General features: G+C 43.3%; 4 protein-coding genes across 4 annotated transcripts; all 4 read left to right on the forward strand.

Moving 5' to 3' along the window:
- The first annotated feature begins 646 nt into the window (after positions 1-646).
- On the forward strand, positions 647-5,203 carry tlx1 (T cell leukemia homeobox 1). Its single transcript, XM_037465889.1, has 3 exons — positions 647-1,158; positions 2,084-2,321; positions 3,454-5,203. The coding sequence occupies exons 1-3, from the start codon at positions 729-731 to the stop codon at positions 3,662-3,664; spliced, it is 879 nt and encodes a 292-aa protein (XP_037321786.1). The 5' UTR covers positions 647-728; the 3' UTR covers positions 3,665-5,203.
- Positions 5,204-7,021: 1,818 nt separating this feature from the next.
- Positions 7,022-8,497, forward strand: sdhaf4 (succinate dehydrogenase complex assembly factor 4). The gene is made up of 3 exons (XM_037465936.2): positions 7,022-7,203; positions 7,358-7,471; positions 8,090-8,497. Exons 1-3 carry the CDS (start codon positions 7,122-7,124, stop codon positions 8,197-8,199), a joined length of 306 nt encoding a protein of 101 aa, XP_037321833.2. The 5' UTR covers positions 7,022-7,121; the 3' UTR covers positions 8,200-8,497.
- A 142-nt stretch (positions 8,498-8,639) lies between these two features.
- On the forward strand, positions 8,640-15,895 carry cep68 (centrosomal protein 68). Its single transcript, XM_037465935.2, has 9 exons — positions 8,640-9,162; positions 10,641-10,713; positions 10,815-11,078; positions 11,575-12,489; positions 12,641-12,842; positions 12,932-13,104; positions 13,189-13,311; positions 14,484-14,571; positions 14,652-15,895. Exons 1-9 carry the CDS (start codon positions 9,158-9,160, stop codon positions 14,768-14,770), a joined length of 1,962 nt encoding a protein of 653 aa, XP_037321832.2. The 5' UTR covers positions 8,640-9,157; the 3' UTR covers positions 14,771-15,895.
- A 1,929-nt stretch (positions 15,896-17,824) lies between these two features.
- Positions 17,825-25,207, forward strand: LOC119214341 (ras-related protein ORAB-1-like). Its single transcript, XM_037466058.2, has 6 exons — positions 17,825-18,249; positions 20,486-20,558; positions 20,889-20,984; positions 21,422-21,517; positions 22,815-22,946; positions 24,169-25,207. The coding sequence occupies exons 1-6, from the start codon at positions 18,236-18,238 to the stop codon at positions 24,367-24,369; spliced, it is 612 nt and encodes a 203-aa protein (XP_037321955.1). The 5' UTR covers positions 17,825-18,235; the 3' UTR covers positions 24,370-25,207.
- The last annotated feature ends 74 nt before the right edge of the window (positions 25,208-25,281 follow it).

The raw sequence follows: 25,281 nt of genomic DNA on the forward strand, positions 1-25,281 counted from the left end.
GCAGAATAAATCAAAACAGACGGATGTTTCAGAAATATACGATTAAATGTCATAGTTTATTGAAACTATGGAGTGTTCGACTGAGGAAATGGACTCTAATTGTTTCGGTTAAATAATATTAATAACTTTCATCTTTGTTTTCATAATTATTTATTTTGAGTGTTTCTGCAATCATTAGAACACGATTATAAAACGTAATAACAACAAGAAATTGTTGATAGAAATGTGCAGTTTTATTTTCAATGAGAGAAACAGCACCGTATTGATAGAGCCCTACATCAGCCGACCGGATGGGAACGCTCGTTTTGTTCAAGGTGCCAACATTTAGGCCAAAGATTAAACTGTGTGTGCACCTGCCCCGGGGTGAGTGTGAAGCGGATTATGGTTGTGTTATTGATCTTGTCTTCAAAAAGCTGTTAATCACTGCTTTATGAAGTGCGCCATAAAACCTCCGATGAGCTCATACACTCTTTAGCCAATCGAGTTTTCAGGCCTAAAATTGGGTCTTAATCTCGCGCTGTCTTTTTGGCACTTTGACGGATGTCCCCGCGCGCCAGAAGGGGGAGGGGGCAAACGTTTCCTGCGCTCTCACTCGTGCCCGCACTCACCACAGATAAGGACCAGAGCTGGAGCGGAAGCAGCCCCGTAGACGTAGAAGAGTCCAGGGGAGCGGCGCGTGGAGCGACCTCTGTTCCTCGCGCCGCAGCTGGAAGGGCTATTGGACGGCCATGGACCCCAGAGGGATGCTGCACGTGGAGCCCATCAGCTTCGGCATCGACCAGATCCTCAGCAGCGTGGAGCAGAGCTGCATGCTGGGTGCGAGGATGCCCGAGCCGGACTACGGACACGGGGCCTATTCGTGTGGCCCAAACAGCGGGGGGGGCGGCGGCGGCTACACGTACGGCAACGGCGGATACAATGGCACCGGTGGCTCGTGCGGGATGGCCTCCTTTGGCGGAGCTTATCACATGAACGTGGGCGTGAATGCGAACGCGACTAACGTGAGCTCCGCCGGTGTCATCCGCGTCCCCGCGCACCGGCCGCTGAGCTGCGGGAACTCCTCCGGGTCGCCAATGAACGGGAACATCAACAATTTGACGTCACTGACGTTCCCCTGGATGGAGAGCAACCGGCGCTACACCAAAGACCGGTTCACAGGTATCCATGTTATGCTATGATATAGAATATATAATGTGCATTCAGTCCAAAAAAATACAGCAGAGGAATAGAATCGATCAATAAATACAAATATCATCAAATATCCAATATATCCATAATCATTTAAAAGACGGAGCATTTTTTCTCAGAATGTATAAACGCCTCCACCAGTTGCGTGCTTGCTTCTAGTTGGAGAATCAGTGATTAATGGCTCAAAATCACGGAGTCATTAGGCACACATTTTTACATAAATATTTGGAGAAAAGAATTATTATTTTTTCATACTTAAAAATAATAAATACTATATTTTGTCTTGCTTATAGCAGTTTTATTCATCTACCTTTTATACAAATAAACCGCACAATCCAAACCGTTAGTATAGTTAAAAATTAATTAATATTAATACGAGTTCGATATGATTCAATTAATTAGGGAACACCTAATGACACCTCTTCTTTTGCCTAAGCCTATAATGTGTATTATTGATACCTAATTTGTTAGCTCATTTCTGTTAAGCAGCACGGTATCGGAGACTCCTGTGTATTGTTATAATTTCTCGATTATTAGTATAGTATTCTTTAAGGGTGTTATTTACGTGTGTGTGTGTGCGTGTGTGTGTGAGTGTCAATACGGGTATAATCACAATTTTTAATTTAATCGAATATTTAGCTGAATGCAGATCAAACGTGCTTCAAATATCTTAAATTAGGCCAATATGCTCCGGTTATTGTTGAAAAAGAAATAAATATGATATTTACAAAATACAATTTAAAATGTCTGTTTGGGGGATGAACAATTACAATCCAAATTACTACATTGGATTTCAAAAGGTAAATTGTTGTAATTTAAGTGAAATGGACAGACCACCATCCTCTCCTCTCCTCTTCCTTTCCTCTTCTCCTTTCTCGCGTCCCATGCCGCCTAGTGTCCCTCTCCCCCCTCACTGTGACGCGTCGCGTGGGTCACCCCTACCAGAACCGGACGCCGCCGAAGAAGAAGAAGCCCCGGACGTCCTTCACACGGCTGCAGATCTGCGAACTAGAGAAGCGCTTCCACCGGCAGAAGTACCTGGCTTCGGCGGAGCGAGCCACTCTCGCTAAAGCGCTGAAGATGACCGACGCCCAGGTCAAAACCTGGTTCCAGAACAGACGCACAAAGTGGAGGTTAGGTGGTCATTTTTCATTTATTTTGAAGGTTGAATACCGTGCAAAGGACCCAAGAGGCTTTTTATTCTGGAGGCTTTTAGGGGCCCTCTCACGGTGCACTTATTGGCACAGTATACATCAAATTATAAACAAATATTGACTTCATTAGCTACAGCTAAAGCTAATAGAGTTCTGTTATTTGAGCAGTTGTATAGCTGGAGGCTGCTAGAAGCAGTAAAGACATGCTGTCGGTTCTGCTCAAATATCTTTGTTCATTAATCTGTGAGGCAGAAATGAAACACTTCTGGGGGAGGTTAAAGATAACAATTGTGCTACCTCATATCCTCTGGAAATCATTTCTCAAAAAGGAATGTGGTTAGTAAAGAAATAAAATGTTATACATTTCTTTTTTTGTTTATTTCACAAAATAACCAAATAATGCCTTGCATACCAAAACATAACAGTTCACATCACTTTTGATAAAAAAAGATGAGCAGTCCTAATGCAACTAATCAACCGCAAGATGCTCAGATATTATAGCTTTTACCTCCTGAAGTGCTTTCAAATGTATTTCATTTTTTAATAAGAAAAGATTTGTTTATGTCCTATAGCCTGATCTAAAAACCTGGTGAGAATTGATTTTGAAATTGTTTCTCATGCAGTATTTTCTGATAAATGTAATGATAAAAATAATTCAAAATTAAACAAGAATTATGAATAATTGGCATTTATCCAACAATCAGATATTTGAAAAAGTCTGCAAATCTACATCTCGTAATATAATAGTAAAAGTAATCATTGGCATCATGTGCTTACCTGCAATGTCTCTAAATAGATTCATCATATCCCATACATCTTCCTTTTAACATAAAAGTGTATTTTAATTGTAAACAAGTCTGCTTAAACTTACTGCAATTTGACTTAATTTTAAATTGTTATTTTGGACATCCCCAAAATGATGAATCGCATGAAAAATGTAAAAATATATATCAACAGCCAACATCATTGCATTACTGCGTGACAAAGAAAATAAGAAATATATATTAATGCAGATTTGCTTTCAAAGGGAATATAAGTCAAATATATTTCCATTGATATTGATGGAATTGTGGTTTCTTTGGAAATATTAACTATTAAATGTTTTCCGCAGGAGACAGACGGCGGAGGAGCGTGAGGCCGAGCGGCAGCAGGCCAACCGGATCCTCATGCAGCTACAGCAGGAAGCCTTCCAGAAGACCATCAACCAGCCGCTGACCCCGGACCCGCTGTGCCTGCAGAACAGTTCGCTGTTTGCCCTGCAGAACCTGCAGCCGTGGAGCGAGAACACGGGCAAGATCAGCAGCGTGTCGGCCTGCGAGTAGAGCATGCCAACCACCCCCTGTGGAGGACAGACCCCATCCGGGTTATCAAGTCAACGTTGGGCTCTTTTCACATGGCCGCTGGTGCTGCAGCTAACAACAGCTTCATCGGCACCACCCATCTAGTGGGAGTCCACTGTCTGATCTGGATCCCTCCCAAAGGTCTTCACAGGGACATTCTCGGGACACAAACAATTTGCTCCATGCAGGAGCAAAAAAACAAGAAGTCCCTGAAGAGGACAAGGACGGATGTGCATCAATGAGTTGTGTTCCATAGTTTAGCTTTAAGGGACTTGTGTTTCATAAACAGCATATTTTCATATTGTGTGTACATCAGCGTCTGTCTGTGTTTATCTGCCATGTAAATGGACCTTTTTTTACTCAACTGTAAAATAACAGAGCACTTGTTTTTAGCACCTTTGTATATGAATTCAATATACGAACTCCATGAAGCTAATTCACAGCAATGGACCAGGATAGAACTTGAATTTGACTCTTTTTTTCATAATTTAGGAAGAGATTCATGATTCATTGTAAAAGCACATTCGACCACAATCAAATAGCTTAGATTTCACATTCCTATTGGGCTGTAATTTTTTTTACAGACTGTATTTTCTTATGTTGTGTGGAAGCAGATCTCAGACCTGTGAGCTGAGACCAAACACAAACAAACACCAGTCTTGTGTGTGAGTTCATGCTTCAAACTATGCTATTCATACTGACCACAATAATATATATTTTTGACACTGAAATTAATTTAGCTTCACCCTAAATTCAAAGTCTATCCAACATTTTCAACCTTATGTTACCTTGGTTTCGTAAGAAAAAAATTATTTCCAAGCCACATATAGATTTAGTCCCTCTTTATTAACTTCAGGGCATATAAATTGTCCCTTGTTCCCACCTTCAAGTTTTGACTCACTGATGCTTTGCTCTTTTTTTGATCATCCAGCACAAAACACAACTATGAACGTGACACATTATGCATAAAATAATGAGCAACACGTGTCCCGTGTTTGAAGTTACACGTCATATTTGGAGAACAATAGAATAAAACAGCCATTATTCAGAACAACCGGGACGCAAAACTAATTTGATAAGCAGAACAAACACATTTTACTTTAATTGGAGACGTGGGAATATGCAAGCGTTAAATACAAAATTAAGGGCTGGAACAACTATGCAAATAATCCTTAAAAATATGCTTAAAGGAACAGTGAACATTTAAAACTTATTGGGAGAGATGTAATATAACAAGTATGTTTGCAAATAAGACCTTACATTAGAATTAGCCCTTTATAGTTACATTACATTACACTTATTTATTATTTCATTTTTCATATCCTTAACCCTAATTGATTTCGTTGCCTAAAACTAAGCTGGCAGTGTCTCACAACATTAACCACTTGCACATTAACTTAAATCCCCCCCCAAACCCATGATGAAGGGGCTTCGGAAACACATGACAAGCTGAGGAGAAGAAAACAATGTCAAATAAATCGAACATGAATTCAAGGTCCAATTGTTTAAATAAAGGGTAAAGAAATAGCAACAATGTGTGAGACTGTTCTTTGTTACGTAATAATTCCTGTGTTCATTAATATTATGAGTGAAGATATTCCTGATTAACCCTTTAATGAAAACTGCTTTCATACTTTTATAATTATTATTATTATAAAAAAGTGAAATTTAGTAAGTTAGGGTAACAAGATAACTTGTGTGATAACAAGTGCCTAAATGAACTCTCTCATGAAACGTTACACAAAATGCGTAACGTCATAATTTCATTTGAATATCATACAAATGATGGAATGCTAGGAGAAAGTCCTGTGTTTGTTTTTTGTTTTTATACGTATTACTATACCTTATATTTTTCAATATTCGGGTTACTATCTACAATATACGTTACTATGTACTCTATATGTGTTACAATATAAATATATATAACTTGTTTTAAGGAATCCAACCATCCCATTCATTAAAAAGTGTCATTTAGATGTTCAATGGCACTGGAGGGGAAAGATGACAAGAAACAGGTCAATCTGCAAGAGGTTCAGCTCCAAGATATGAGTAGAGGGTTTGTGTGTGCGTGTGTGTGCATATGTTGTGTGCGTACGTGCCTCCATGCATCTGTGTAAGGAGGGTGATGCTGAGAAAAACTGAGAAGATGTCTCAGTTTGGGTTGTAATGACGGCTTAAACACTACTGTACACAACACACCCTCATGTCTCCTTTGTCGGTCTTACTCAAACATCAACGTAAAGCAAATGTGTATATTTTGATACATATATGAAATTGGAGTCGGCGCAACAGTGAGGCATTTGTGTGTGTGTGTGAGTGTGGGTTTAGTGTGTGACATGACATTCTCCAGGGCGCCTTCTAAAAGGTTGAAGAGGAATGTAAAGGAGAATTTCATCATCCACTCAGAAGTATCTGGACTAAGCTGCTGGAGTTGAGCTACCCTGAAGCCTCCTGGAATGGGTTTAACACACACACACACACACACACACACACACACACACCCTGGGGAGAAAGCATGGTCACTCACCAGAGCCAATAAAGATGAAGCAAGTTAAGTTGAGAAAATACTTCCCCCATTGCATGCCACATATTTTTGTATAGTTATTACCTCTCATCTTGACACAAAGAATGTGTTGAAATGAACATGAAAACGGTTCATGGTTGTGCTTTGGACTTTCTTGTTCATATGTTGATTTTAAGCACCATCTCCCGTTTTCAGAAACCGCGATTAGCCCTTCTCCTTTTTCATGAGTAACCTGAAGCTGTGGAAACTACAGCTACTCTGAGAGAAACCACGATTCTGTTGCATGTAGTTCACATTTATGTAAGAAGTGGTCATCATTGCCATGGTGACGTCACAGATGTTTTGAAGCGTAGAGCTGGACAAAGCCGCCCGGGGAGTAGTAGGGGTTCGTTGTTTTGCTCAGTAAGCAGGACATGTAGCAGCCAGGGTCTGGTCACAGCACTTCCACATGGGCTTCACTTACAGAATCAGAGCTGGTTGCATGATACAGACTTATTGAGCCCGGCCGTTTATTTGCGCATTGCAGCTGCAAGCAAGTGACGAACAGAAATACAAACATTGTGAACATTTTATAGTGTTTTCCACCCATATACAATAACTGGCTAAAGACGATCATAATAGGGGGGGATTACATTTGCACAAAACCTCAGTGTGCTAAATCCTTTGCCAAAATGTGGATGTATTCAATATTAAATATCTGAATCAGACTATTACGGCGACGACACACTGAAGTAACTATTTGTGATTTGTGTCCCCCCAGTGACGTTTAGGAGACATTACAGTCATCGGCTTCTTTCCGTCCATGGGTGATGACGATGTCTGCGCGACATAAAGCGCGACAACCACCACCAACAACAACACAACAGTTGTGTAAGCGTCCGTGGACACGAGAGGAAAGGTCTCCCAACAGCGGACATGTCTCTCCTGCGGCAATGTGCTCCGGCCAGAAGACTTGTAGTACTGTCCAAGTGTGTAGCCACGGAGTCCAGCTTTAAAGGTGTGTGTGTGTGTGTGTGTGTGTGTGCTATCCTACCCTACTCTACGTAGCCGCTTTGTGAGGCTAAAATAACATTACGTTCACAAACCTGCTGGTTCAACGTGTTTTCTCGAGGCGGCTTTTGTTCTGAAACCCGTCCGTGCGCCTCGGGCAGGTTGTTGCCGTGCAGCGAGCGGGACGGTGAAGGACAAGGAGCCGCTGAAGAAAGCCAAAACCCCGCAGGGCCGTTTTGACGGACCCGAGGAGGCGAGCCAAGCTGCTCTGAAAAGTGAGAGCTGTCTTTTTTATTTAGCCTCAAACGGAAGATCAAGATGAGACACCCCCCTGCCCCCAGAGATTCTCATAATCCGACAGATGGTCACATACATACTCCATTAGATCAACATATCTATGGGTGGGGGGGGCGTATATTGTCTTACATAAATATATAGAAATATATTGAGCTTAAGTGTTGCTTTTTATGTTGAGCAACAGCTGAAGTTATTTTACTGTGAATGGACACAAGCAAGGAATTTCTTTATTCATTTTATCGTTTTGCCTGTTTGATTAACAAAACCAATGAGGAAAGGTTTATTGGTCAACCTCGAAATTTACACATCCAAACCCCATTCGAATTTTGCCGGAAATCTATCTCCATTTGATTATAATAAAAGGGTTATTAACACATGTTTAGATTATCCAATTGATAAACAAACGGGTCACTTTTACAAAGTATTAGGGACACCTAGCTAAACCAAATGCAGTGTAATTACAGAGCCCTGCAGAAACTCCTGATATTCACATCTGGTTGAAGCTGTTTCAGATGTGGTAGTTTGCAGAAAAAATTGTAGGAGAGAAATCATTGCATCTTATTTTCAAGCCAAACCATGCTCTTGTCACCCTACAGAGTTCCCCAATGACGTGAACCCCCAAACCAAAGAGAAGGGAGGTCCACGGGGACCAGAGCCCACCCGCTACGGAGACTGGGAGAGGAAGGGCCGCTGCGTTGACTTCTAGTTCCGTATACGCAAAATAATCACACCTGTGTTGTATTATTTTAGCCGATGCCTGTTTTTTGCTGGTCAATTTCTGGAATCAGAAGATGAGAAGACGGTTTAAACAGTTTGTGATGGTGACTGTATTAATACTAACAGAAGTAATGGCATGGCCTGACATCAATCATCTGGTTAATTTGAGCTTCCGAGTAGGACATTTCATTGATTTAGTTGAACCACATACATGGAATAGGGCCCAGAGCTTATTAATTGATACTGTAACGTGTAACGGCAATAAACAAATTGTTTGTTTCCCCCTTTTTCATTTGTGTTCATAGTGTATATTTACAGCATTTAGCCAATGAAAATGACTTGAGAGAATGGCTTTCAGTTCAATGTCATCAGACATCTGTTTGCATGTGGCAAGAGCTATTCATTTGATGTTTGTTGTGATGCAAATATGGCACAGTCATTAGTTTATAATTATGGCACATTTGAAGTGTTTTTGCATTTTGTAATAGATATCAGTTATGTTATGCTGTGTATGTTTTTCTGTGTTGAGAGGCTGCGGTATAATCAGATGAGTATGCACTTATTATTATTATGTCCACTAAAGGGCGGAATAGCAGCACAAATTTTGCTGTTTTAAATTGAACTCGTGTTGCCTTCAAGTGCCATCGGCAAAAAAAAATGTTAAATTTCACTGCGCAAAGCAATAAAAGAGCGATCCCGAGGAGGAGATCCCTGTCGTCAATGACCAATTAGCTCGTTAAACAGCTCTGAGACTTGTTGTCAATGTAACAGCGTATGTGTGAGATGTAACTAAATATCAGGAATACAAAAACTAGGCTTTAAAGCTTCACAACCGCTCTGTTGCTGCAGCGTCGCTCCGCCCCTTCCTCATCCCTCCTGCCTCCTGCGGCCTTCACCGACGTCTGCCCCGTTCAACGGGACACCGCTAGCGCAGCTACCGGTGGCAAATGAAGTAAGTTTGGTCTCGTTCCGACTCCGAGGCACTGTTGTACCTGTCTGGAGATCAGTCGACCTCCCTGGGCGTTTCTTACGTTCATGTCTGACGTACTAAGTTGGGTTTGTCCGCTCTGGCTGGATAAGAATGTCAAAGAGATACCTAACGCCTATTGCTAACCATCATTCCTTGACTTTCGTGGAACACGTCACTGGGTCAAGGAAATATGGTTAAGACAATTCGTGACAAGTTAGGAAAAGAAAACGTCGACTGGCCGACGGACTCGTTTCAATTCATGGTTCTGCCACAACACTAGGTGGAAAAACGTTTTTTTGTTGAAGGCGACCTAGAGAGTGACGTCTTTGTGTGTGGAAGTCAGATACTTTTTCGCCCCGTGCACCACTGCTGCTTTTCATTGCATTTTTTTCGCGGAGATATTTGTCCCGTATTTTCCTCCACAACTTTGTACACCTCTGGGCCGGCAAACAGACGTCTGCAGAGATCCGCGCGTCCTTATAGTCCGCCGATGACTGGTTGTATCAGTGGTCATGTTTGCGTTTTCAACGCAGTTATGACGCGACGGTAAAAGATGAGTGACGTCAGTTAGCAGCTTTGCTTAAACTCACTGATCTCTTTAATGAATGGGGCGGCTTTAATATTGCATATTTTTCTTTCTCCTTTCTCGCTAACATTAGCATTTGGGCTAACGCCTAAGAGGGCGTTTTCACCTGAACAACCTCTACAAGACCACTGATGGAGTCTTTAAGTTCCTCGTACTTTAGTCCTTGTATTTATGGATTATTGAGTTAATAAATATCAAATCTTGCTCTTTTATAAAAGGACCAAATGGAAAATAGAAATCATGTTGGTATCATATCAGCACCAAGTTGGACAGCCTTTCCCTTCAAATCATTACTGGCCTGATGAGTGGAGGGTGTGTGTGTGTGTGTGTGCGCGCCCACCTCTGAGCATGCAGTCTCAATGAGCTTACTCCGGTGAGGATGGGGCATATCATTTCACTGCTGATTGATCCCACACGAAACTAATCCGTGTGATACACTCTAATCAGCACAACATTTACAGTGTGATAGTCACTGCGTGTACTCTGGTAACCCTGTTTCTAAATGACCTGACATGGACTTCCTTGAGCATGCCTATCTCTTTGCGCTCGTTGTTCTGGTTTTGTGGCACATTTTTATCGAGTCGGTAACCATAAAGAAGCCTTTAGCTACTTTTAGGGCCCGATATTTCCCTCAAGAGTTGGTAACTTCCCTCTTTCAGCCAACAAAATGAAAAGCATTAGGAATGCCACTTTAAGGACACCAATGAAGGTTGGGTGTGTGTTTCCAATTTAAGACCTGTATAGAATACTGTAGGGAATACAATGTCAGATGTGTTGTTATCAGCTCGCTCTACTTCTCCCATGAAATGAATGTGGCCATGAAATAAATGCTTCTGGTCTTCATGTGTTGTGTTTCTTCCCCGTTTCACCACAGTTCTCCTGGGAAACATGACCGCTGTTCTTCCACCGGACAGAACACTAACTCACAAGCATGTGGTTCCTTCAAGGTGCTCGAATGAAACCACCACCAATCAAATAAAGTGCCAATAATCCAAAGCAGCACATTTGAACTTTTTTTGTTCTAAAATTATTATTCCATTCCTTTCAGTTGACAAGACCTTCCTACTTTACACTTTGTCCGATGGAAGGCAAACAATACAGCCCAAGATGGAAGAGGCACCTCCCAGAGTTTGAACCTGGCAGGATATTGCCGAGTCCCACGGAGGAAAGAGGGCGGGACAAGATTGTCACAATGACCCCCAGGTCCACATTATTGACAGGCAGACAGTACCTATTGAGAAAGCCTCTGTTCTCTGCAGAACAAGACGCCTCCATCTTAAAGAAGACACACGCGCAGAAGAGCCCCGATGAGGTGAGGAGGATCTATAGACTCGTTTCATTCAGGTCCACCCAAATGTTTCCATGGTCAGGCCTAAACCATGAGCATATAAAGTTAGAAATATAAAGTTAAAGTTAGAAATGTTTTTTTCCTCTGATTAATACCCCCTCTTGCAGCTGTGAAATCTATGTATGTCTATGAATACATGTCATGGCAGTGATTTGCCTTGAAATTCAACAATTGTAAAATGTTCAACTTCATCCTGTAATTTATTTGGGCAGAGTTTTCATGGTAGCCCAATTATGTGGTAATAATCGGATAGTATCAGTCTTCTTTTAGAACCTGTCACTTTGAGCTGTACGTCGTTCAAAAACGTCAGACTTCTGTGAGAAATGATGAGTGTGAGGAAATCTATCCGCTGCAGTTTGAACATTCACTCTGGAGGACTGTTGAGCTGAGGTGTGTGGAGCCGTGGGACCTCCCATGTGAATCCCTAACAGACAGCGGCGTCACGTTTTCTGCTTCCTAGGAGAAACAGTCAGGTGCCAGCAGACAAGGAGACATCTTGATCGGACGGAGTCCAGAGCCGATTCGGGAGAGCTTTGGCATCGCTGGCAGTGATGTCTCCAGAGCTGACCGGGGCTCGCCCCTAGGTGTCTGGGATCTTTGGACTGGGCCGCCCCACGAAGGACCTACGTTTGGATCCCACCGCAGCGGTTCAGCCCAGCGGAGCCTCTCCAGCTCCGTCCTGGAGGTCCAGCGACTGAGCCCTCCTCGCAGGCCACTGCTGACCTCCACTGTTCTGTATCCTACTTACACCCCTCGCACAGGGAACTCCAGGCCGGGCCAGACCCAGCTCAGGACGGGGGGAAGAGAGGAAGACTCCGAACCGCACTCTTCTGCGGGAGACACAACAGGACTCTCGATGTCCTCGCATCAGGCAAACTACTGGGCCTGTGCCATCCCCAAAGCTTTTGCCCCGTTTCCAGACAGGAGTTCTCCCGGCTGGGACCCCAACAGGGAGTACCAAGCCCTGCTGGATTACACCTACCCTCTGAGACCCGGTCAGGTGGTCTGCAAGGGGAGCAGCTCCAACCACCGGAGGGACTCCCTCCTTCAGACAGACTCCAACCTGCAGGACTCAGGGATCGAACTGGACCACCTTTGTAGCTCCACCAGCCAGTCAGGGTTGGACTTTTCTCTCAGTGCGGATGCAGGGTTCAACAAATCTTCTGCGAACCCCGTGGGTCTGTCCCCGGGCTGCAGTAAGCACAGAGGCGGGATGAGTGGGTTTGACGGTCGCTCTTCCGCCTCCTCTTCCTTCGCTGCTTGTCCCCACTCTGCCAGCATGCTCCTGCGCTCCAGGTGCGTGGGCGGGGAAGTATACGAAGAGTTCTTACCACTACCGGATCAACTGGAGGAGCGGCAGCTGCTGTCCAGACGGGTCAGTGAAGGTCCACACTAATCACTTGCACTCTAATTTATTGATCATCTTTGTGTGTGTGTGTTATGTACTTCAATATATAGAGAGCGAGAGAGAGTTTGATTGATTGATATTGTGAGTTCTAAGGACAGTCTTTGGTCCATGTGTGCAGGTGAGGGAGGTGACTGCTCAGCTGAGCCTGCCTGTCACAAACAGCTGGAAGTGTCTGGAGCCAGGCACCCCCTCCATCTCCCTGCCTGAGGAACAGGACGAAGAGGTGGGGTCTGTAGTAAGAGAGCTAGAAGGCGACAATCAATACACTGATAAAGGAACATATCAAATGGACAGAGGGGATGGGAGAGCCGCTCAGACAGGTACAATAAAAGACTTCACACATTTCTTTGGGCAACCGTGTTTGTGGTGCCTAACCGCACTGAAAAACTCAATCTTTTAAAAAAAACAGTGGGGAGGAGTTCTGGAGCCCGGGTGGAGCCTGTAGGAGGTGGGCTGAGTCCATCCAATCTCAAGGAGGTGGAGGTTTTGACGGAGCAGCTGTGCGGCCTTACGCTGCCTCGCGGTGGGACAAGCAGCCAGGACGGATGGGAGACCAGTGACTCCCTGTTGCAACAAATCCAGGTAGAGGCACAATCACACTTAGCGCACAACTGTACTCCTCCGTACAAATGACTTTATGTGTGTGTGTGTGTGTGTGTTTTCCAGATCTTCTGCTCACACCTGGAGCAGCTCATCCAGCAGCTCTACTCGGCGTCAGAGACGCTCGAGCTGCTTGCTGCGCCCACGGGGGACATAGACAACGTGAAGTCGTTTCTGGCCGAGTATCAGGTGAGGCCCTGTCGTACTCAACACACTGGGTGGCCACATTGGGCAAGTGTTCTTCTGCTTTTGTTTTTGCTATGCTGCGTTCACACCAAAACCGAAGCAAATTTTTTCTGCGCGAGTAGATTCCAGGCCAAGTCAATGCACAGACGCGTTTGGTTGCGAATGAGGCAAAGTGAAAGGAGCAAATCAATTTTTTTCACCCAAAGTTAAAATATTTCAACATTGGGCGAAAAATTCGCCCGACGCAAAAGCCAAGCAGCGTTTGAGATGCTCCGCTCGTCATAACTGTACTTCTGTCACAGCGTGAATACACTTTATGAAACGCTCACCGGAGACACACTGGCAGCTAAGACTGAACGCCTGTAAGTTAGTTGGTGTCTAACTGATCCGACACAACAGGTCATCTGACCGGCTGCTGGTCAGCCCGAAGAAGCGCAGGAAGCGGCGTCATCCAGACTTCCCGGAGGAGTCTGTGAAATTCAAGCTATGTGCGGCTACTGATGATGTCATGAACCCGAACACAACACTGTTTGCAGTCCCGACGTTTGTGTAATTCACACAACAAATAAAGAACAGAAATAGTGGTTATTTATTTTCATGGTGGATAGCAGAAAGTATTATAAATGAAATTTCAAATCAAAGGCAAAAAAAAGCCAGAGATAAGCCACGCCCCCTTTCTGGCGCGAATGAAGGGGAAAAAATGGGATGCGAAACTACTTGCGTGAGTAAACAGTTGTGAAAATTTGCTTTGCTTTTGGTGTGAACGCAGAGGGGCCGTGGCTCTGTCTATCACAGTAAGCCCTCCCTATAGCACCCTCTGCTTTAATGCTGTATTGAAGAAGACTTGAAACTGGATATTCAGACCATGAACTCATGTTAACAATGTTTACTGAGGGAATAAATGAATGAGAAGTAGTCATTTCCTCATTACTTACTAACATCATTTTCCATCAGTTTGTAACGTCCAACATGACGAACAAAAACAGGAATGGCGTCTTTTTAGTGGGATCTCCCTGTGTTTAAATACAGTACGTACTGCATACGTGTGTGTGTGTGGTGTTTGTTACATTGGAAAGTGTTTTCCTCAGCAAACCTGCCCTACTTGATGAGCCAACAGGAAGTGAGCTGAGCTTTGTGTCATGCTAGCGGTGAAATGTGATGCTTGTCATTTTCAGAGAGAAGTGTGCGGCCACCAGCCACTGTCCTCACGCGTTCTGGACACTGGACGCCGTCTCCTTGGCTGCATCAACAACGCCTCCCCGGGTCAGTCTGCACGCACTCATCACCTTCATCACCCCTTCACTTTTCCTCACGGTCTTTCTCTGTCTGTCTTTGCGTTTCAGTCTTAAGAGACACCCTGCTGCTGATCGAGAGGCGCTGCCGAGCTCTCGAGACTCACAACGAGCATTTCTTCTCCTCCCTCCTGTCCACCATGGACACCCGGACCGGACCGTTCAAGTAGAGCAGAGAGGAGGACTCTGGCCCAGCGTGTCCCAGGGTCTGCTCTGTGAACAGATGCTGTGATATGTCCTTTCACGTTCATGTGTCTTTTTTTAAACACGTTAGGGTATGTGTGGCATAACCTGTCTCAGCTGAACTGGTCACAGTGAATATGAGGATGTATGTTTTTCAATATGCTTAAATGGGGATGTTTTCATGGTTATTTTTATAGGTAGGGGAAAGCGGGGTGATTTGTGCCTTGGGAAAGTAGATCCACCGCAGGCCACACAATGAGTCTATAGAGTTAGCATGATGTGATAGGAACAAATGTCCTCTGTAAAGATCTACGACTAATATGTCAAGTAGAACAAGGATATTTTTAAACTAGCTTTATCCAATGTTCAGATATCTCTTCTGGAATTAACATTTCAGAAATGTTGAAAAACAGGAAGATTTTGTCTTAACTAAGAGATAACCCCTTGATAATCTACATTATCAGTAGTATAAGTCCAGACACAAGGCAAAATGATTCAAGGGGTTCGATGGGTTACCAATGAAAGAAAACGAGTGGGTCTTTTACGCTGGCACACAGCAGTGCCTCCTTCCTCTGTCATCCTTGATATCCATTGGTTCAGCTTTTATACCCAATGTTTCCTGTTAAATGTCCACTGGCACCTGTCTTTCATATTCGTTTTAATTTTACCCTCATGCCTCTATGTGACCTTCATAAGGTAACAAGTCCATCAGCAAGGAGCTGGTCTTCTAAATTTGTCTAAAATATTGAATACTTCAACGCATAATCTATTAAAATCTTGCAGCTTCACGATGAAATCATGCAGCACCTTCTGCAGCAAGATGGGAGGTTTTTAAAGGTACCCTAGTGCTGAGACATTTCTATTTCTGCTCCATTCAGCACAAAACGAAAGCTCCTTGTACTAGCTTTAAAGTCAAAATTAGAAAGAAATTAACTTATTGGATTGTACGTTTTATTAATTCATACCTTTTCACAATAATGAGTGTTTTTATAAACAACTAACGGGCTGTGTCCCATTGAAATCAGACAATCAATATGTCCTCTGTGTCTGTCCTGCAAAGGCCCGATCAGTCTGATCTCTGGTCAGTTGCCAGATGACCGTCACATGGCACGTACTTTTCTGAAGGATGTGTATACTGGCGCTGTGATTTGTTGAACACTCTGAGGTTTCTGCCTCCAGCACAAATGAACAGAAGTCAGTTTGTTGTTCCCGAAATATCGACAAACACTCCATGTGGGATATAATTGGTGTGCTATTTCTGACTGTCATGGCTGGATACAAGTGTCTGCCAATTTGAGTGAACTTGTTGGAAAAAAAAAACGAAGCAGTTTCACTATACTCTAATTCTATCAGTCATTAAACAGAGCGTGTTTAAATTGTTTGTGTTTGCTATATTGTGTGCTATGTGGTGTACACCTTTTAGATGAAACTGGAAAGGTGCTGCACACAGTTTAACCAGGTCAGTGTACCAATTCAAAGACTTTGAATTGACTAGATTTATTTTTTATTAATGCCAATTATGAGGGAAAGTGGCTGATCATGTTTCCAAGGGAATCTGCGTTGGGGATGTTGAGGTTGGAGAACGTCGCCAATGACATCAAAGACATGGACCGAAGGTGGAAAGAGTCCACAGGCGTTCAAGTCATCGTTTGGCAAGTCTCAAATTTAGTCCTAAACTTCAAGTCTTAAACATGTCATGCTACGATGGTGTTTAAAGTTATAAACATTAAGCTGATTAAAACTTTAGAAGTAATCATTAAAGAGCCTCCAGAAATATTTGTGACTGAACTTAGAATAGAATAAAAACAATTGTCTGTCAAGGAACCTGCAGTTCTAAGACAGTTGGCTTGTCAACCAGGCCCTTCAAAAGAGTCCTTTTTACTGCAACCCCTAAAATGAAATGAGTTGCACAATGACTCCTTACATACACTCACCTAAAGGATTATTAGGAACACCTGTTCAATTTCTCATTAATGCAATTATCTAATCAACCAATCACATGCAGTTGTCTCAATGCATTTAGGGGTGTGGTCCTGGTCAAGACTGAACTCCAAACTGAATGTCAGAATGAGAAAGAAAGGTGATTTAAGCAATTTGGAGCGTGGCACGGTTGTTGGTTCTGATAGAAGAGCAACTTTGACTGAAATAACCACTCGTTACAACCGAGGTATGCAGCAGAGCATTGTTTCTGACCAAGTCCATCCCTTTATGGCCACCATGTACCCATCCTCTGATGGCTACTTCCAGCAGGATAAGGCACCATGTCACTAAGCTCGAATCATTTCAAATTGGTTTCTTGAACATGACAATGAGTTCACTGTACTAAAAGGGCCCCCACAGTCACCAGATCTCCACCCAATAGAGCATCTTTGGGATGTGGTGGAACGGGAGCTTCGTGCCCTGGATGTGCATCCCACAAATCTCCATCAACAGCAAGATGCTGTCCTATCAATATGGGCCAACATTTCTAAAGAATGCTTTCAGCACCTTGTTGAATCAATGCCACGTAGAATTAAGGCAGTTCTGAAGGCGAAAGGGGGTCAAACACAGTATTAGTGTGGTGTTCCTAATAATGCTTCAGGTGACTGTTTATCATGGCAGAAAAATTGCAAAAGTACTTTTTCAAAGTGCTAATAATACCATACATAACTTCCTAAAACAACAAAGCCAGTGTCACAACCGTGACTAGGAAATGACCAACATAGGTTTCTGGTGTGACTGGAGGTTTATTTATTTTATTATATTTTATGTTGATCACCTCTGATGATGTGTTTTATTGTCACTAATAAACAGCGCACAGGCCCAATAACAATGTCTGATATATGTCATCAACAGGGAACCAAAGGGTACAGTTAAACTGTTTATCACTGTACAGAAAGGAATGTGTCAAGCTAGCGAGATTCAAGTAGGAAGTGACCGGAAATGATACGTATGGGTTCGTTTTCCAGCATAAAGTGTCGTCGTGTTTCACCGGAAGTTGTGTGTAATATTCCGTTTGACACGGGACACTGACTCCCCTTTGCCACGTACACTAAATGACGTAATCCTTCCCGGGACTTGACAGTTCGCTGTTGCGGCAGTAACACAGTCACAGAGAGATAGAGGGAGAGAAGGGGACAGGCTAGCTAGATATTTACAGATATTTACCTGTCAATTCGTTTTAGATTTGCGGCCGTACAACGTGTCAATAGTCAGAGACATCTGTTCAACCGAGATACGTATTTTGTGTTATTCCCGATTTGGCTAACCAACTGGCTAATGTTAGCCGTTTCCTGGTTGGAGTTGCAGCCATTTTGGATTTTTACCGACGAAAAAGTATCCGGTCGTGGTTTTTGGGAGCACTGCAAGCTAGCCAGCGCTTCCGCTTCCATATCTGAACACCGCTGTTTATCTGCAGACGGGGGGAAAGGAGACGTTTGACGAGAGGGGATACACTATACAACGAGTCAACAATGAATCCCGAATAGTAAGTATCACTCGCCGGAGCTACTGTGTTGACCAGTAAGCTGAGGGGAGCGGTGTGCTAACAAGTAAATTAGCACAAACAAATTGAAATTAGCAGTCGAACTAAGATCAGCTGACACCGTGTCCACCTGCGCCTTCCCTGCCCGAGACGAGACACTGACCATTTCCGCGTGATCCCAGTGGGACATTTGCGTTAAAGACTTGTCACTCGGTAAGTTGGATAGATATCGGTGACAAACAACAAATTCTACTCAGTTTAAACCAGCTGTTGGGCCGACGCTTTTGGGGGCTGGTTTGGGCAATGCGCGAGGTACGCCGTTACCTTTTAAACAACGTTACAGGACAAAGGCGCCTTGTTGAGTGGCTTAAATCAACTGTAACGCAAACCTCTTTGCAGTTAACGCAGTAGTTCATTTCGTTTTATTTTGTTTGACTTGGCTTTCATGTAACGTTAACATTGACGTTAGACCGGTATTGGCGACAATACCCAAGTTAGCTAACGTTACTTAGTTAGCACTAATTTAGTCTGAACAAAACAGGCTCGACAACAATGGTTGCCATAGTCAACTTTACTCCTTTTTTTTTAATACCCTTCCCCGCTGTCAGTGGTTATGCTCCAGGCCGCGTTATCGCGTGTTCTCGTATTTATCTATTGCTTTCACTAGAGCAGCGTTCCTGTGTTGTTGGGGTCCAGGTCCGGTCATTTGGTGACACGCGGCGTTACCGGCTGCAGTTACCTGCTGGTGGCCATGACTCAGTCCTCAGTCATATGTGCTGAAGCAGCGTCTCAGTCATGTGCAGGTCACGTGCTACAGGCCTAGCCCTCGATTTCAACAGGGCAGCGTTGCGCAATCTCACCGCTCCCCGGTTGTGTATTCATTCATGTTGACGTGGGTGGATTGGAATTTTTTATTGAGCAGGAGTTACTTTACTACTCTAAAGTGCAGAGGCCCCGATTATGTTGTCAGTTTGGTGATGTTTGGTCCCATTTCCACATGTTTTATTAATGATTCATCTGCTTGGTGTAGACTAGATGGCCCTAGGTCCACGATCTACTCACTCAATGAGTCACTGTAAAAATCAAATCTAGGATCTATTAAGTTAGATGCACCATCAGCTTGTTGAAAATGACACGTCCACTTCAAATAATAAAGAATCATGGACTGTTTCTATTAGTTTTCTACAATGGAAGTGGATACATTGGAAGTCGTTTCTTATATTTTGTATTATTCACTGTCACAACAATGTCTATTTATGTGTTGGGTCGATCAACACATAAACATGTGTTACAGTGAGAAGAAAGGGAGGATGAATGAATAAGAATAACGCCTTTATTTTGCCATTGAATTGTAAAATTGTTATAATGATAGGAGAAACACTGCGTCGTGCAATCACACACACACACACACACACACACACACACACACAAGGCTGGTAAGCAAATCGCTGAGGGTCCAATGAGGTTTCACCTGCGGCCAAGGAGGACCAAGACCAGCCACTGGTTGATAGTCGTTAGTGTTTCCCCCAGGTTCGACCAGGCCATGCCGGACTGGGTATACGGACATATGCGCACACGTGTTGTAGCGGAATCGGCATGCAGTTTTTCACGGGTTCGGGGGATAATTACAGCGGGGGGGCGCCCCGCTGTTATAATGGTAGGGGAAACACTGGTCATTGAGGTGAGGTAGAGTTGATTTCTTTGGTACATGGACCAGGCACGACGTCTTCCACAGCCCCGAGACTTCCTCCAGCATCAGGCTCAGGTCAAGAGACTTCAGCTTTGCGTTGGTGGAGTCTCTCCAGCAGTCGTCTCACCTGGCCAGTCGTCAGGGAGGGGTGGAAGGGTGGAAGAGCCCTTTGATGGAGAGGTTACTGTGCTAGTGCCGCTCACCGGGAGGATGGGAGGGGATTGTGTTTCGGAGGTGTGATGTGTATGGCAAATTAAGTGAGCCAAATGTGACATAAATATTTGTTCCAAATGCACTAGCATTTCTAAAAAAGATAAAAGAAATTAGGTTGTTCAACCGTAGGATGAAAAGCTTAATCAACTCCTCGAATGTGAACATTAATTAAACTGAACCTAAATTGAAAACAAAGGACGTTTTGGAGGCAAAGTTTGTCCTGTTTCTGTCACTGGACAATAAAATGAATCTGCAGAGTATGTAAAACATTTATGTGCGTAAGGGACACTAGTTGGGATGCCCCCTAACTACTGTATTTTTTTTCAATTTTTGCAGTGACTATTTATTCAAGCTACTCCTGATCGGTGACTCTGGTGTTGGAAAGTCTTGCCTTCTCCTCCGATTTGCAGTAAGTATATTTATCTAATCTCCATTCTCCCCTGGTTATTTTGGCCTGCGTGATTATTTTGTGCAGACTGTTGAAAGCGGACAACATTATATAATGGCTATTTTCACTGGTTTCTTATTAACGAAAGTAGTGCCAAACAGGATGCGATGCTCACATGTGCAAATTCAAGCCGCTAACTAGCCTATAGGTCAATCATTCAACATTCTCTGGCAACACCTCGGCTGCTTCCCACCGGGGCTCGTAGTGACTGATGGTGTTTCTCTGTGTAGTGGAGCAGGAAGGAACTGAGCAGGATGTGTGAGCCAACTAACCTACTCATTCTCTCTACAGGATGACACTTACACAGAAAGTTACATTAGCACTATTGGTGTGGACTTCAAAATACGAACCATAGAACTAGATGGAAAGACCATTAAACTTCAAATTGTAAGTATCCCAACTGCTTCAATTTAATATTGGTGGCCTTCAGTAACTATTGCTCAGTCTGAAAGTACTTTCATATAGTTTCATAGAGTGTTCATATATTTAGCTATTATTCTAGATCTTTCTTATTCATTGTAAAGAAATCCTAAAATGTGATCCCCAAATTATGTTTTTTTTTTTTGTTGAAACAAAAGTAAATCATGCTTTTGTCTGGAACTATTTTCTGCGGCGGATTAATCCTCGTTTATTGCTCTATTGAGTATTTGTGGGATATGATCAAATAAAATGTATTTGGTTGAAACTAAATACTTGAACTCAGAGTTGACCAATGATCACATTTCTTAAAGAAATGCCAGTGAGAATGTTGGTGCTGATCATCAGAAGGTGTTAGTGCGTCGCTTTGGTTTTCATCAAATGCATGCATCTCTTTCCTCTGACAGTGGGACACGGCGGGTCAGGAGAGATTTCGTACCATCACATCCAGCTACTACAGAGGCGCTCATGGTATCATCGTAGTGTATGATGTCACAGACCAGGTCAGTGTAACTGCGTACACTACGAGATCACCCGCCCCATGGCGAGAAAGAGTGTCATTGACCTGGTTTCTGATGAATGGAAATGCAGAGGGAGGGCATGTGGGAAAAGTGTTTCCCTTACTGAGATCATGGCTCTGTGATGAGGGGGAAAAAAATATTTTTTTCAATTGTATTTATTTTCTGATATTCACTGTATTATATTTTTTGTTTGCTTCAGATCTTTTTTTCACCTTCAGGTTTCTTTTTCGCCAGAAGGCAATACGGTTGATGACACTGTCACTCATGATGACACGCCCCTCCCAAATGATGCCCCACCACTTTACGCCACATCAGGGTCAAGTCTGAATGTGAATAAAAGATCCGAATCTGTAAATATAAAATCTGCAACCAAAAAATATAATACAGTGAATATCAAAAAAATAAACAAAAGTGAAGAATTAAAAAAATATTTTGTTCAAAATAATAATAAAACTGAGTCAGCTATATTCAACAGAAAATATTTTTTGTCCACTTATTTTTATTTTTAATACAGTGTGGTATTTTTCAATGTTCAACAACAAAACTTTTGACCTGGATTTGGCTGCATATAGCTGAAGTATTCCTGCGCTAATTCTGACACGTAGACATGAATTTCCAATAGCATAAGACTATGAGGTTTTGTGACAGACATGGTTGTAAAGGGTGTGTAAGGGGCAGGGTTTCACCAGATGCAAGTTAGCCAAAATAACGGTACACAGGAACACATTGATTGAGACAGAACTGTTAAAAGTTAACCTGCTCACTGCAACCGAGGACACTGTCAAATCTACATCATTGCCCACGGCTACCAGCTGGGAAATTCTAATCTTAAGCAAACCCAAGACAGTCATTATGAAGCAAAACAAACTTTTAGAAAGCCGCTTCAGTAAAGTACTGTTTCCTAACTTACAGGGAGACTTGTATGTTTGTATATATCAGTATTTCACCTACCATTGAACAAGGGGGCGCCCCGTCCCTTTGTCGGCCGGTCCGTTCGGCGCCACAAGGATGTAAACCTGGGAGAAATATTATCACCTTTCACAAGTTGCAACCAACCCCTGACCGGTCCATGCGGCATCTACACTGTCCCCTTTACGGTTAGCTGGAGATATGTAAGAATAAGGTGTAGCTCCCAAAGTTCATGAGCTGCATCATTGGTGTGTTTTGTATTGATTTCTGTCCTTGCTGTGTGGACCGCAGTGACCCCACCCTGTGGAAAGCTGCTAGTGTCCCAAACAGCTTGAGCTCAGTGCTGACGTCAAACTGTCCTGTTTCTCAGGAGTCCTTCAACAACGTCAAACAGTGGCTACAGGAGATCGACCGCTACGCCAGTGAAAATGTCAACAAGCTTTTGGTTGGGAACAAGTGCGACCTGACGACAAAGAAGGTGGTGGATTACACGACAGCAAAAGTAAGGCCGCCTGGGTGATCCTCCCACACAAGCAAGCTGTTGTACATCAACATTTTCATGCTTTTTTTTGTTCCGCTGAGTTGGAGTCATTGAATTGATGTGACACATACAGTGAAGAATAAGTATTTGAACACCCTGATATTTTGCAAGTTCTCCCACTTAGAAATCATGGAGGGGTCTGAAATTGTCATCGTAGGTACATGTCCACTGTGAGAGACATGATCTAAAGAAATTCCGAAATCACAATATATGATTTTTTAAAAACTATTTATTTGTATGATACAGCTGCAAATAAGTATTTGAACACCTGTCTATCAGCTAGAATTCTGACCCTCGAAGACCTTAAAATGTCCACCTCCACTCCATTTATTATCCTAAATTAGATCTTGCTGCAAGGAGAGAACTTGCAAAATAGCAGGGTGTTAAACTTATTTTCCTCACTGTACATGGTAAAAAGACTTATTAGCTAGCCGAAAGAGGGGTTACCTTTCAAACCTCCATATTACAATGAGGAACTTAAGAGTTCCCTCCAATGCTGCGCCATAATATAAGCACAGTGGTTCCCAAGCTTTTTAGGCCACCCGGCCCATTCTACACTGGGTTCATGCACTGCTAAACCCCCACAAAAAAGGTAATAACAGATTGGTTAGATTTTATTGCAGCTGTAAATACAACAAGAGAACATTTTGCTTGTGCGTGATGTTTGTTTACAATATTTAGTCCGCTGTTAAATGTTGCCTTGTGCATGCAATGTTGTACATGTTAATCCTGAATCGGAATAAACAAACAAACCACAGGTGTGACCCCATTGATATAGCGAATATTTATAGAAAAAATTAGAATTTTTTTTTTTAAGCAGTGCCAACCCATAATCTAATCTTTCTTAATCATTGTTTTAAAATTATTTTAAAAATGGTGCAGAGCTTTTTTGTGCTCTCCTTTACACTGTAACGCTCTTCAATTAAAATAAATGAGAACCTGTGACGTTAAATGTACGACACGATGGGGGGGGAAAGGCCAGTGCAGCGGCATGGCATTCTGGGTTTTTAGTTTAATAAAACCTGTACGGATGGAAAAATGCTATAAACACTTCTCAATGCAACAGCATTTACTGTTGTGTTGTGTTTATTTGAGCTTTGTTTTCTTCACAATGGGGGGGGGGGGGGGGAAGAGACAAGCCTGAAGCCTAACCTGCTGCTGTACTGTCCTCCTCTGTGTCTAGGAGTTTGCAGACTCTCTGGCTATCCCCTTTTTGGAAACTAGCGCCAAGAACGCCACCAACGTGGAGCAGGCCTTCATGACTATGGCTGCCGAGATTAAGAAGCGAATGGGCCCTGGGGCCACGGCCGCAGGAGGGGAGAAGCCCAACGTGAAGCTGACCCCCGGCACCAGCGTCAAGCCCTCGCCAGGAGGATGCTGCTAAGAGATGAAACCCCCCCCCCCCCCCCCCCGGGACTCCGTCCCCCTCAAACTCCACTTACCACAACGTAGACAGGACGGGGAGGGGCGTCCCCGCGAGATCCAGATGAAGTTGCCCTCATTTGTACTGTAGTGTAGCTGCACTACCAAATAAAGGTGTGTGTGTGTGTGTGTGTGTGTGTGTGTGTGTGTGTGTGTGTGTGTGTGTGTGTGTGTGTGTGTGTGTGTGTGTGTGTGTGTGTGTGTGTGTGTGTGTGTGTGTGTGTGTGTGTGTGTGTGTGTGTGTGTGTGTGTGTGTGTGTGTGTGTGTGTGTGTGTGTGTGTGTGTGTGTGTGTGTGTGCGCGCGCGCGCTTTTTTCCTTTCTGTGAAATCTATTGCCGGTTGTGGGTCAGCATGTGTGAGTCGGTCTCCATTTGAAGGGTGTTTATTTGGTTCTCATCAACCTTTGCACAGCAGTGTGCCACCACTGTCTAGCATCTAAAGTACAACAGATGTGTGTGCATCCTTATGCGTTTTGCCTGTTGTGTAATGTTCAATGCGTCATTGGGCTTGTCTTAACTCTTTATCTCTGCATTACATTTGTGGCTGAAGACAACTGTACGTTTGTTGCTCAACATGTAACACTTAAAAAATAAATCTTGTACTACCAGGCTGTATGAAATGGGGGGGTCTGCAATTCTTGGGCGGGATTTGTCAAGGGGAAACTATTTATTCTCCATTTGTTTTTGGCGTATCCTGCCAAGTCATAGGGTCTGAAAATTGCTGTGTCATCACTGTTAAGAGTTCAAATACAATGTCCTTGTTTTCTTAATAAAGGCGACTGAATTCAGTTGGAAAGGAAGTGTGTGTGTGTGTGTGTGTGTGTGTGTACGTGCACAAATAGTTGAGGTAACAAATATTCTTTCTGATAAAAAA

The sequence above is a fragment of the Pungitius pungitius genome, chromosome 13 (assembly GCF_949316345.1).
Source record: "Pungitius pungitius chromosome 13, fPunPun2.1, whole genome shotgun sequence".
NCBI lineage: Eukaryota > Metazoa > Chordata > Actinopteri > Perciformes > Gasterosteidae > Pungitius > Pungitius pungitius.

Bases quoted from the DNA above. Each gene is read 5' to 3' on its own strand.
- cep68 (XM_037465935.2), top strand. The intron at 11,079-11,574 runs GTGAGGAGGATC...TCTGCTTCCTAG, and splicing joins CGCAGAAGAGCCCCGATGAG to GAGAAACAGTCAGGTGCCAG. The intron at 13,105-13,188 runs GTAGAGGCACAA...TGTGTTTTCCAG, and splicing joins CCCTGTTGCAACAAATCCAG to ATCTTCTGCTCACACCTGGA.
- tlx1 (XM_037465889.1), top strand. From the start codon at position 729: ATGGACCCCAGAGGGATGCTGCACGTGGAGCCCATCAGCTTCGGCATC. The intron at 1,159-2,083 runs GTATCCATGTTA...CATGCCGCCTAG, and splicing joins CACCAAAGACCGGTTCACAG to TGTCCCTCTCCCCCCTCACT. The intron at 2,322-3,453 runs GTTAGGTGGTCA...TGTTTTCCGCAG, and splicing joins AACAGACGCACAAAGTGGAG to GAGACAGACGGCGGAGGAGC.
- sdhaf4 (XM_037465936.2), top strand. From the start codon at position 7,122: ATGTCTCTCCTGCGGCAATGTGCTCCGGCCAGAAGACTTGTAGTACTG. The intron at 7,204-7,357 runs GTGTGTGTGTGT...CGCCTCGGGCAG, and splicing joins CACGGAGTCCAGCTTTAAAG to GTTGTTGCCGTGCAGCGAGC. The intron at 7,472-8,089 runs GTGAGAGCTGTC...GTCACCCTACAG, and splicing joins GAGCCAAGCTGCTCTGAAAA to AGTTCCCCAATGACGTGAAC.
- LOC119214341 (XM_037466058.2), top strand. The intron at 20,559-20,888 runs GTAAGTATATTT...TTCTCTCTACAG, and splicing joins GCCTTCTCCTCCGATTTGCA to GATGACACTTACACAGAAAG. The intron at 22,947-24,168 runs GTAAGGCCGCCT...CTCTGTGTCTAG, and splicing joins TGGATTACACGACAGCAAAA to GAGTTTGCAGACTCTCTGGC.